Source organism: Lissotriton helveticus, chromosome 11 (assembly GCF_964261635.1).
Source record: "Lissotriton helveticus chromosome 11, aLisHel1.1, whole genome shotgun sequence".
NCBI classification, from domain to species: domain Eukaryota; kingdom Metazoa; phylum Chordata; class Amphibia; order Caudata; family Salamandridae; genus Lissotriton; species Lissotriton helveticus.
In genome coordinates, this window is record NC_136072.1 from 159853741 (window position 1) to 159865929 (window position 12189).

The 12189-nt window shown below is 47.8% G+C and overlaps 1 protein-coding gene across 1 annotated transcript in view; it reads left to right on the forward strand.

Annotated features, from left to right (window-relative positions):
- SEC62 (SEC62 preprotein translocation factor) overlaps window positions 1-12189 on the forward strand; it is a 135985-nt gene that overhangs the window by 27309 nt on the left and 96487 nt on the right. The window contains exon 2 of the mRNA XM_078666083.1: window positions 11124-11232. Coding sequence (XP_078522209.1) covers window positions 11124-11232 — 109 coding nt within the window. The remainder of the gene's footprint in view (window positions 1-11123; window positions 11233-12189) is intronic.

Below are 12189 nucleotides of genomic sequence, written 5' to 3' on the forward strand. Positions count from 1 at the left end.
AGACAGTCGGTTCGCCAAAAGCTTAGCAAGAATTTTGGTATCTGTGTTCAGCAAAGACAGTGGTCTATAGGACTCACAACGTTCCAGGGGTTTACCTGGCTTTAACAATGAGGTGATTAGGGCCTCCCTCATGGATGGCGTAAGGATTTGGGTCTCCTGGGCTACCAGGAAGACTTCATTCAACACCGGGAGTAGCTGTTCGATGTATAACTTATAAAAATCCACAGGCAGGCCATCTGCATAATAGCCTCTCTTAATTAGTCATCCTCAAAAGGCGCGGCTAAAAACGTACGTTGTGTGTCCCCCAACCATCCCAAATAGATGTCGCCGAATAAGGGCGTGAAGGCTGGTGGGGAAGTGCGATGCGTCTTATATAAATTCTTGTAGAATGAGGTAAATGTGTGGAATATGACACGGCTGTCCCTATGTCGTACGCCGTCCTTCCAGCACAAAGTTGGAGAAGCGAGGCTGTTTAATCTCTGCAGCTAGAGCCCGGCCGGGTCGCTCCCCCTTCCCCATATCGGCGAGCCGTGAAGTATTTGCCGCAAAATTTCACTTCTCGGTCAGCAGTGGTAACGTAGTCAGTCATTTTTTCTCCAAGCAGTGCTCTACGATTTCCAGAACCCTCCTTCCACATGTCAGCCTCTAGCCGCCGTATCTCGACCTCGAGGTGTTGCAAGTTACGTCTAATGTCCCTAAGGACACCACCGCTCTTGGATATGCCTATGCCACGGACGGTGACTTTAAAAGCCTCCAAGAGTGTGGAAAGAAGGTTTACAGAGCCCTTGTTCCTATTCAAAAAATCTTTGATTTCTTCCCCAAGTTCAGCCTGGAAGACTGTATCTAAAAGGGACTCCGGGAGGAGACGCCAGAAGCGAGGGGTGGCCACTCCACTGGGGGAGGGGGGGAAACTATCTCAAGGCACACAGGAGCGTGGTCAGAGTATGTACGGGCGAGAAGAGTTACAGACTGAATCCAAGGCGCTGCACCCCGGGAGCATAGCCAGTAGTCGAGACAAGACTAAGTGGCATGTCCAGAGGTATAGTATGTGCCCTTCCTCCCCACGGGATGTGTAAAACTCCAGCCATCCACTAGCCCGTGTTCCTCCAGTATCCCCAGAAGCGTTTCACGTGCCCTGGTGTAATGGTTAGGCAAAGGGTTGGAGCGGTCCACTGCTGGGTGCAATGCTATATTAAAATCCCCCCCCCCCCCCCACCCTCCCCCCAAAACCACATGTGTAGTCCCCATATCCAATATGCGGCCCCATAAGGTGGAGAAATAGTGTGGGTCGTCCTGCTTAGGGCCATAGCTACACACCAGGGCCACTGATTGTGTGCATAGAGTACCCCATACTACACAAGTGCAGCCAGATTCATCGCAGTATGTGCCACCCAGTATGAACGGCGCATTCTTTTTTTTTTTATCAGAATGACGGTGCCCCTGGAATAGGTGGAGTAAGAGGAGAAGGCGCAGACCGAGGCCCATCTGGTGCCAAAACTTGTGGGCGAACGGGGGTCTATGTGGGTCTCTTGAAGCAGTGCAATATGCACCTGATGGCGGTCCAAATATGCCAAAATTTCTCTTCGTTTCCGGGGGTCACAGAGACCTATAACATTCCATGTAAGCAATTTTCTGCCTAAGGTCTTAGGGTGTGTCGCCTTAAGAAAGTGAGAAGTGAGGAACTATCACATAGGCAAATGTAAAGCAGTATGGTGTGTACCTATGTGGTGAGCAACAGTCCAAGATGCATGTACATCAAGCATGACGGTGCAATAAACATCAAAAGAACCCCCCAACTCCCCAACAACCTTTATCCCAAAACCACCCCCACCTAGCCCACCCGACCACACAAAGCATCTGTGCAGGAGCAATGAAGAACAGTCATCATTTAAAACCCAGTCCACCCACAACAGCACCCCAAACGTGCCGGTATACCACAACCGCCCCGAAAAGACCCAAAAGAACAAAAAACTGCAGTAACCCAGAAACGTAGGCGTAAGGCCAGTGAATAGCAGTATAAACAAGCATTTGCAATGCAATCGGTCTCGCATTAGGAAAGTTTGAGATATTAGTATTGTAAATGACACATTTTTTATTCATGTTGGTTTTGAAAATAGCGAAATTAATAGCTTTGTCATTTACAATGCCAATAGTTATAACTTTTGCAAATGTGACACCTATAGGATTTGTAATGCAATATGTGTTGTATTTACGTGACTTAGATGTATTGTTATTACAAATAACAATGTTTTTTATTTTTTTTTATAATTAATAATTAGTACTTAAATAAAAGTTATTGTAATTTATAATGGCAATAGCTTAAACTTTTGTAAATAACTTTTGTGAAGATTATGTTCGGTGTATTTTATTGTGACGAAAATCCAAGAACAGAAGTGAAATATTAACATCTTTTTGTGACATTTGTAATAAAGCTTGAAACATTGAGAGAACATATTTGAACCAGTTGTTGTTGAATGGTTGCACAGATTGATGCTGTGGTGCCCCTGAGTGATGCTGTGGTGCCCCTGAGTGATGCTGTGGTGCCCCTGAGTGATGCTGTGGTGCCCCTGAGTGATGCTGTGGTGCCCCTGAGTGATGCTGTGGTGCCCCTGAGTGATGCTATTGTGATGCGATAGATGAGGGTGAGTGCGATAGATAGATGAGGGTGAGGGCGATAGATAGATGAGGGTGAGGGCGATAGATAGATGAGGGTGAGGGCGATAGATAGATGAGGGTGAGGGCGATAGATAGATGAGGGTGAGGGCGATAGATAGATGAGGGTGAGGGCGATAGATCGATAGACAGATAGATGAGGGTGAGGGCGATAGATCGATAGACAGATAGCTAGAGTGAGGGCGATAGATCGATAGACAGATAGCTAGAGTGAGGGCGATAGATCGATAGACAGATAGCTAGAGTGAGGGCGATAGATCGATAGACAGATAGCTAGAGTGAGGGCGATAGATCGATAGACAGATAGCTAGAGTGAGGGCGATAGATAGAGTGAAAGCAATCATCAAGGTGAGTTAAATTGTGAGATGCGCCCGAGCATAAAGACAAGGCCTATTTTAAAATATGTTTTTGGTCTCACTGACAGAATAATGAGCGGGTTCTATTACTCAGTGAAACCCCATCTTGTAACAGATGTTCTGCAAAACATTAGCACCCTTAGAATGGCGACAAGCGGGTTGGACCTGAGTGCAGCAGCATCCCTGATGTTTGCGAGGGGGGAGAGTGAAGCCCGCATTGAGGGCACTCCCTGCCAGCAGTCGTAAGCAGTGACCAGTTACCCGCTGGGCATGAGGTGAGCCCCGGGTAGACTGATGTACAGCAGGCGTGGCAAAGAAGCTAGGCACGTAAGGCAGCCCGTACCGTGTCCCTGGTACCTGCATGCTGCTGACTAGCAGGGCGAGGGAGAGCACTGGCTACAGGTGAGCACGTAGGGGATCGTCTCTGCAGCAGCTGACATGAGTGACACCGCCTGCGGCCTGGTGACAGTGGATGGTCCACAGGGGGAGGGGGGTGTCTGTGTGTCTGTGTGCGTGTGTGATTGATTGCGGGAGGCTGACTTGCTCTGGAAGTGGGACAGGAGATGGGTGAACGTGCGCGCACACATGCTGAAATCACCGACGGCCCTGCGCATGCCCATCCCTTGTCCCAGATTCCCAGCAAGTGGATAACAATACACCCACTCACATGTCCAGCAACGCTATGTAATACACCCAGGAGGGAATAGGAGAACCATGTCCTCTCGCCAGAGGGAAGACCAACGGCTTGGGGGAGAGGGGTGCCCGGTGAAACAGTAAATGTACCTGTCCAATGTTCAGAGATTTGGTTGCAACACATATACCAATGAAGGTCACGCCCATCAGAGCCACCCAGAACACTTATCTGAACAGGAACCGTCACTAAACATTCAGGAGCGTGACAGGCATAACCTGCGCAGTGGCCAGCTGTAGATGATCATGGGTCCGCCATGTGCCTCACTGGATCAGAGGGCAAGACAAGTGACGTCAGGTGACAGGGAGACCTCCATCATGGTGAAAGTTCAATTGTCGGACGGCGAGGAGGGTCTAGATGCCTGATTGCGCCGAGGTGATTCACGAGCCAGCTTCTTCAAGAAGCCGTCAACTTGTTGTGGATTTACACAAATGATGTGTTTACCGTCGTGAAAGATCTGGAGTTTTGCAGGGTATAGGAGTGCATATTCTATGTTCTCCTTCCGAAGTTTTTGCTTCGCGGGTAGAAATTTCCGACGCGCCTCCTGAACTGCGAGGGTGAATTCTGGATAAGCTGAAAAGGCATTGCCGTCAAATTGCAGAGGTTTTGTTTCGCGAGCTTTCTGTAGTGCCACATCGCGGTCTCTAAAGTTCAACAGCCTGGCAATAATAGGTCGAGGAGGGGCACCTGGGGCAGGTGCGGCCCCAAGGAACGATAGGCGTGCTCCACGACCAGGTGTGGTGAGGAGTCCGCGCCAAAGCAGCGTTTCAGGAGACGTTCAACATAGTCTTCTTGACGGCCTGTGTTAGTCGATTCGGGTATGCCAATGAGGCGGATGTTGTTGCGTCGTCCGCGCGCCTCGATATCCTCGTTCTTGCCCGCGATAACCTGCAGCAACTTATCCATTGTCGTGACGCGGGCTTGAAGTTGAGATGTGGTGTCTTCCGTCTCAGAGATGCGACGTTCGGCCTCTTTAAGTTGTCCGTCGTGCTTGTCGACTTTATGAACAAGAAAGTCAAGGCGGCTGTTCATGGAATCCATTTTGCCAGACCAGTCTGTCAAGCTGTGCTGCACCGCTAGGAGAAGTGACTTAACTTCGTCACCAGAGGATTGTGAGGCAGGCGGTCCAGGCGCCATGTAAGATGTCTCAGAGTCAACCGAGGTGGAGCGTGTGTTAGCTTTCTCGGAGTCAAACGTCAACCGAGGTTGTCGGGCGTCAGTTTTCCCCATAGCCTCGAAGCCCAAAGAGAGGAGAGTAGACCACAGGATCCCAAGGGCCAGGCACATTGTCCGTACTTCCCGTTTACTGAGTGAGACCGTAGGAGTAGAGATGTCAGGCCGGCCGGTCAGCCCGCCCGTCTGTGCACAGCTGGGGCGCCCCTGGCGAATCCCCTCGTATCTATGAAGGCAGCAGGCATAGGGGGGTCGTGAGCTGCGTATAGCGTGCAGAATGGCAAAGTCTTTGGCACACGATGTAAGCAGTGTGAGGGCAGAGGCAAGGTCCGGTGCAAATTAAGGTGGTGGCTAAGAGTCTGCAGAGCTGGTATACCAGAAGAAACTGTTAGGGGACTGCCTCTGCTAGTAGAAGGGGAGCACAGTGCTGGCAGAAAGGCAGGCAGCAGCTGTAACGCCCAAAGGTACCACGGGGCGCGAGGGGGCCAGCCACACCAATATTACACCCCTCCAGACGTGGCCCACACCGCACTATGCAGTGTAAAGAAGAAGTGGGAGGCTTAGTGTCCAGGGGCAGGCTTGGTGGCAATGAGACAAAGAAGAAGCACAGCAGGGGGGGGGACCGATCAATGCCCCCCACCCCTCCTCACAGCAGCAATCCGCAAAGGCGCAGAGCAGCAGGCTGTCGCAAATCCGCCTCGAGGCGCTGGTGACAAAAATGCGGCGCCGAGGGAGAATAGTAGTTTAAAGCGCTGCACACAGCGCGAACAGGGAAGCAATGTTGGTCCTCCTCCGGCGCGATAAGGAGCAGTTAAATGCGGGAGGAATACGCCACAAGTCAATATGGCGGGCATCCACCCCCAGGCCCAGACGTCCTGTCACTCGGGAGGGGGTTCGGAGCAGAGCCGCCGCACACGCCGCTATGGAGAAGCGTGCCTTGGGGGAGGTCGGAGCACCCAGGATCTGGTGCGCGGCTCACCTCATGGGAACAGGGCCGGTATGGAGAAGGTGCGGGTTGGCTCCAAGCGGTTCCGCCAAGGCAGATGGACAGTCCCCGCAGAGGCCGCAGCGGCCTGGCACCTCGTGGGGGACCGGGGAGTATTGTAGTGTCCACGGCCCAGCAGCAGCCCAAGCAACAGTGAGTGCTCGCAGGCCAGGGAATAGGGCGGCACAGCAGCTCTTCAGGCAGCAAAGCAGAGGCGGCAAATTGTCCCACAGGTTCTCCGGGGGATCTCAGGCACCAGAAGCAGGTAGCACTGTCTCAGATCACTCGGTTCATATCATAGTGGTGAGAAACGACCTCCTGAAATACATCACTAATGTAAACGCAAAGCCCTTGAGGACGGTCGTGATGTATTAGCTTTCAGGTCCACTGTGTGTACGTTTTTCTTCAAACAAGACCGCTGCTTTGAAGGCTGTTGCCTAAGGGGTCCATCATATTCATTCGCATCTACCTAGCTAATGCCTTAAAGTCATTTAGTGAGCTAGGAGCAAGAACAAGTCGTTTGTGATTTGTGGAAGGTAGTGCAACCCTACCGGGCTGGGCCCCCAATTAGAAATGTGAGGCTCGTTGTTGTCAGAGATATCTGTCTGAAAAGGGAAAACACTACTGAAGCATGTTTCCTTTAGCACAAGTTTTGTACAACGGGACAAAATCATAAATGCAGACACTTTTCTCTTATCACAAAACAAATACAGCACCCTTAAAATTGTGTAGTTTGCTCTCCATGCAGGTAAGAGCCTCAGTCTCCCCCAGGGGTAGTTAGCGCTATTGAAATATCTTCATAAAATACAACAACAACCACAGTACCATACTCTGTAATGAAAGTGCTTAAAACCAATTATTATGAGTGGCAACCAAAGTACGTGCCCCCCTTATTACCAGGTTTGTGCTGTGCTCATCCAACCTTGAAAATACAACCAGTGCCTGACCAGGTGATGCCGAGAAACGTGATTGATTAGGGAATTTCTCCTTAGCATGGATCTAGAAAGTCTATGAACCAATGGTGCCAGGCAGTGACTAGACCGCATCAAGTTGCACTATTGCCGTGTACTTCCCCTTGTGCGCCTCATTTAGACATGTTCTCCGCACTTCCCTCTTCAGATAAAGGAATTCATCCCCGCCCTACTTCTCCTTATTTGGTAAGAGCCGCCACAGAATGTATACTCAACACACAGGCAGACACGGGGGAAATCGGGACACACAGAGCTTTAACACATTTGTTTTAAAACGCTACAATGGCTTTTTATTCCTGCTCATTGTTAGACTAGCCGACCCTAAAGGTCAACTGACAGCTGGTACCAGGCCCCTACAGATAACGTAAGCATGCGTATACCCCAGCGTACCTTCGGGCTGAACAACAGATGTCTAATCAAATGTAATGTTAAACGGTAAAGGCATGGGACGAAGAGGTAATAATTTTCCAGTGTACACAAGTAGCATTTGCACCGCCTAAATCTCGTCAACAGGCAATGCAAAGCTGTGCAGGGTTAAAAGGTTATCTTTCCCTCCATGCATGAAGATAGAGGGAAGTGGCTCAACCAATATCCGGACTAAAAATTACGTACTCATTATTCCATATGAAATAGGACGCATTTTCCGTGTCATAAATTCTAGAGCAGAGGTTAGGTAGCTGCTTTCGGTCGCCTATGACCAACAGTTCACCAAGTGTACACTCGTCACCCAGATGGGCATGTGCGTGTCTTGCCTGTAACACCAGTCTTAATGTATGTGCCCCAAGACACCCTGCGTACACACCACTAACCAGCAACATTCCTCACACATTAAATCAATGTTTAAAAACGTCACACATAGCAATCTGAAACCCTGGCAGCTATGGTTTTAAATAGCGTGAAGCATGAATCCGAGCGCCTTACCTAGCATAAATTACATTACATAGGGACACAATCATTTGTTGGGAGATTAAATGTTTTGCCCAGACTCACAGGATGGTTAGCGTGGATTCCGAGGCTCGAACCCACATCCCCAGTTCGTATAGCGTGAACATGAATAGTGAATCAGAGCGCCTTACATAGCACCAGTTACATTATATAGTAAAACGGACCGGATTATCGAAAGTCTGGCTGATATTGACTTTCTTTACTCTGGCCTCAATTAAAACTTTATACAAACAAAGGGAAGGGGATCCCCGCACCCGGTCCCCACCCCCGACCGTCCACGTCGCCCAGAAAGGAGCCCGTGAGCCCAGGGCCCTGCCGGCAGCCGCAGACCACCGAAGCAACCTAGTCCCCGCACTACCTACAGAAACTCCGCGGCTGCACCCAGGCCCCCGAGCACACCCGACTCCTCACCTGGCGAGATGAACGGCCTCCGACCTCGACGCTCTTTCCCTCATCGTCCCTCGCCATGGAACTGCTGTGCTGACTCGCTGCCACCCGAGGATCTGCCGACCTCCGCCTCGATTCGAATGGGGATTTAAATTAAGTTAAATTAGAAAAGGCGGGAAGTGGGAGAGGACGCTTCCGCGACCAGCAACCGGTCCGGTGGAACAGAGGGCTAAGAGACAGAGGTCACTGCCCCCGGGCCCTAAATAGGTCCCCTGACCCCGCCCTCTGTCCCACCGGAAACGCGTCACAGGATGCACCGGAAGGGCTTACGCGGCCGGCCACCCCATTGGGTGGACCAGCTGCCAGGAACTCTAGCCGAGGTAGGAGCGGGGGCCGGGGGGCCGGGTCCTAAGTGCGCGCTCGTTTAGGCTTGCGCTTGTCAGTATCAACGAAGAGACAGGACAGGCATATATACGCATTTATGTCGGATTTCTTCACCGGGCGCCCAGAGCCTCACCGGTGTGCGGCCATATCGGATGTGCGCCCCCGTCACGGTGATGATTCTTGTCAGTAGGGTTGTATTCTAAAGCGTCAAATCATTGGTAAAGGCAAGAGGCCTTATCGGTTCACTGGGAGAAGTGATGTCCGATTCCTCAGGTGTGATCGTTTCATAATGGAAAGTTAAAGAAGTAGGCAATAGACTTTTAAGTGTGGATTGTTATTGCACTGAGCTAAAGCTTGTAGACAGGTATTTTGTTACAAGTATTCTTGCATATTACCATAGTGGGTAAGGGTTTTGGTGTTGGTGACTCCCCCAAACAAACTGAGGATTGTCGATTTGCACTATGGTCAGGCGCGCAACACCCATTGGCCTCAAAGGACTTCAGCCCCATTCCCCCCCCCCCCCCCCCCCCACAGCCGCTCCCGAGCACTTCACAGGTCTTTAAAAGACTTTGTGCATGTTAATGGGGCTTTGTGGTTGTTTCACCCCTTCTAAGAGCCCCTGCAGCTCGACTCTGCCGATTGCCTAAAGATTCAGCCCACCCCGAAATGTTTTCTTAGCGCCCCCCCCCCCCCCGAAATGTGGCTCTAGTTGCGCCTCTGACTATGGTAATCCTTCTAAGTATTTGACTGTGTTAGTTAGGATTTGTTTCGACAACTGTGTTTTGTACATGTAATTTTATTACGGTATACCTCATGATTGCTTTGTGAGAAGTCTTATGAGCAGCACAATACGTCTGAGTTGGTTTTGGTGACAAATGTTAAAGATTATAGGTCTGATTGCTTATAATGAAATGCTACTATAACGACAGTGGACCTGACATGTTGATTGTGAAAAACATATGGTAAAGTCAATAGACATTTAAGAGTAGATTTTCAGCACTCAACATTAAAGCCAACAGCAGTTGGTTATTTTGTTTCATGGAATCTCATAGATTACTGTAGTAGGTAAGGGTTTTGGTGTTGGTTACCTCTTCTGACAAACCGTATTATAGAAGATTTTCCCTGTTCGTATCCTTGTTAGACCCTCTGTTTTTCATTGGCAACTGTAATTTTGTATACTATGTCATTTTGTGCCTGTATGTCTGATGGTTTCCTTGTAGGAAGGCTGACGCTTAGTACAGGAGGACTCATTTGATTATGGTGACAAACGAATGGTAACAGCTAGAAGCCCGATTGGATCACTAGAAAAAATATTTCGGATGCCTTCGGACTGAACTATTATAAAAAGTTGCCATAAACGGAAGTAGGCCTTGCATATTGATTGTTAAAATCATAAGTCAAAGTTAATAAGCATTTTCGCTGGATTATTATTTTGCTTTATTAAAGCCTATAGCTGAGTTTTTTGTTACCTGAAATGTCAGACTACCTTTGTAGGGAATTACTTTAGTGTTGTTTACCACCTCTTACCAGCACTAGGGATAGATTTGCACTGTAATGAGTCTTTCCTGAATCTCTTCTTGGCTGTCAAAATAATAAATTAAATAATACGTACATAAATATCTATCCATATAGACTTGCGGAGTGCTTTTGGGTCTGCACTGTTCTGCCATTGGTCTGTCTCAGTGTCATTTAAACTACCTATGCCCATGGCACTGCGCTGCATGGGGTAAAGGTTTAAGCAACATCAGTCATTGGCTCTTTTGCCATGTGAATGATGACATTTTCTGATCACGTGTGCGTCCACCTAAAAATGAGTGCAACTACAGAGTCCGGGCTGTTGTTTGACTGGTGCTTTAGTTTTCAGTTTCTCCTAATACAGTCCCCCTTTTATTTCTTTGCTTTTCCTCTTATTTTATTTTAATATTTCCTAAGAGGATACATGCAGCTCTCGGGCAGTGGTAACGAGTTACTTGCTTGCCTCTCATTTCATCTGCCTTGCTCCTTATCCTGCCTGGTCACTTCCTCTAAACCATTATGGAATATTGACCATAGTGTATTATTCTTTTAACATTTCAAGACTGGCAACAAGTTAATTGTAAATGTGGCGGCCATGCTGGAACTTTAAAATGACAATAGACTATTTACAATACCTCTGCAAGACTGACACCTGCTTTGTTGTTAGCATATGCCCACCGTGTTTAGAAAGCAGCATGTTTTCTTTTTGTTACTTGTATTCTTTTAATTTATCTTGGCATGTATTCTTGAGTTTGAGTGTGTTTTATTCTGGTTGTGTCAGAAGGTGAAGGCAGGTATGAGTCAGTGAATAGATGCATGAGTGCAAAGATGAGTAACAAAATATGTGCCAGATGACTTAATGAGTGTCTTAATCCATCAATGAAATAAAAGGCACATTTATTTATTTACTCCAGTTATCTGCCTTTCTGTTTAGGTCTTATTTAAACACACAGCATATGGTATTTTATTTTCACCGTACTAAATCCGACAGTATGGTTTGAACTTGTGAAACTAATTGGTTCCTTACCTTTTTGTGTTTATAGGAAGTTGGTGAACCAACCAAAGATGAAAAAGCTGTGGCTAAATACCTGCGATTCAACTGCCCAACCAAGTCTACCAACATGATGGGCCACAGAGTGGATTATTTTATAGGTACCTTACTTTTCAGTAGATGGTATAGAATATCCCCGGGAAATGTGCATATTTCTTTCTTAGGTCCTAATTGATACAGTAGTAGGGCCAGAATTTATATTTATTTTGAAATGTTTTTCAATATGAACTTCTTCTGTAATGTTTGTACTTCTACAGTTTTGCCATAAAAGGAGATACTGGCTTAGTGCTGGTTTCGTATGTTATGGGTTATTTTACTATATATCTAATTTAACCCACCTTGTGCTCTTATTGATGGTGGAGAGTGTTTAAAGAAGTGTCTGCTATTGTTATATGCAGTTATGCATGCTAATAGCTTGGTCTTGATATGTCCTTAAGGCATAAACTGTTGGTTAGCAAAAGACCACTTAGATTCAATACCACCAGAAAGATGTCAAAGTGCAAGGGGCTATCCCAGTAGGAGGCATCAAATAAACTAACAAATGGCAAAGCACATTAGAGAGGGACAAACAACTAACAAAGTAAGACTGTTCACTACTCTCCAGAAAATTCTGCGGTAGGCCATAAGCCGAAGTGACAATGCTGCAAGTTTACTCTTTGAATTGGAAATCACTGCCTCCGCTTAGTGTCTTCGTAAGCATGGATTTCAGAGCAGGGCCTGCGAGTTAAACAGGAGAAACCTGGCAGAAACATTAACAACAAGGATTTCTGACACACACTATTTATAGAAGTCACTTTGAATAAGGAAAACCTCCTAGAACTAGTTCCTCTGTTTAACAGGAAACCATTGCAGAGCATGTTGCACTGTAAACACCTGAGCGAATTTGCATACTCGTCAAGTGAGCCTAACTATGTACTCTGGGATCATTGATCTGTCTGATTCTTGTCCTCTGGCAGCTGTGACTTGCGGCATCCAGTGGTCCAGGCAAAAAAGCTATGCAGGTGCTACCGCCCCCTTTTTTTTTTTTTTGCTTGCAGAACCGCATTAAACTGCAAGGA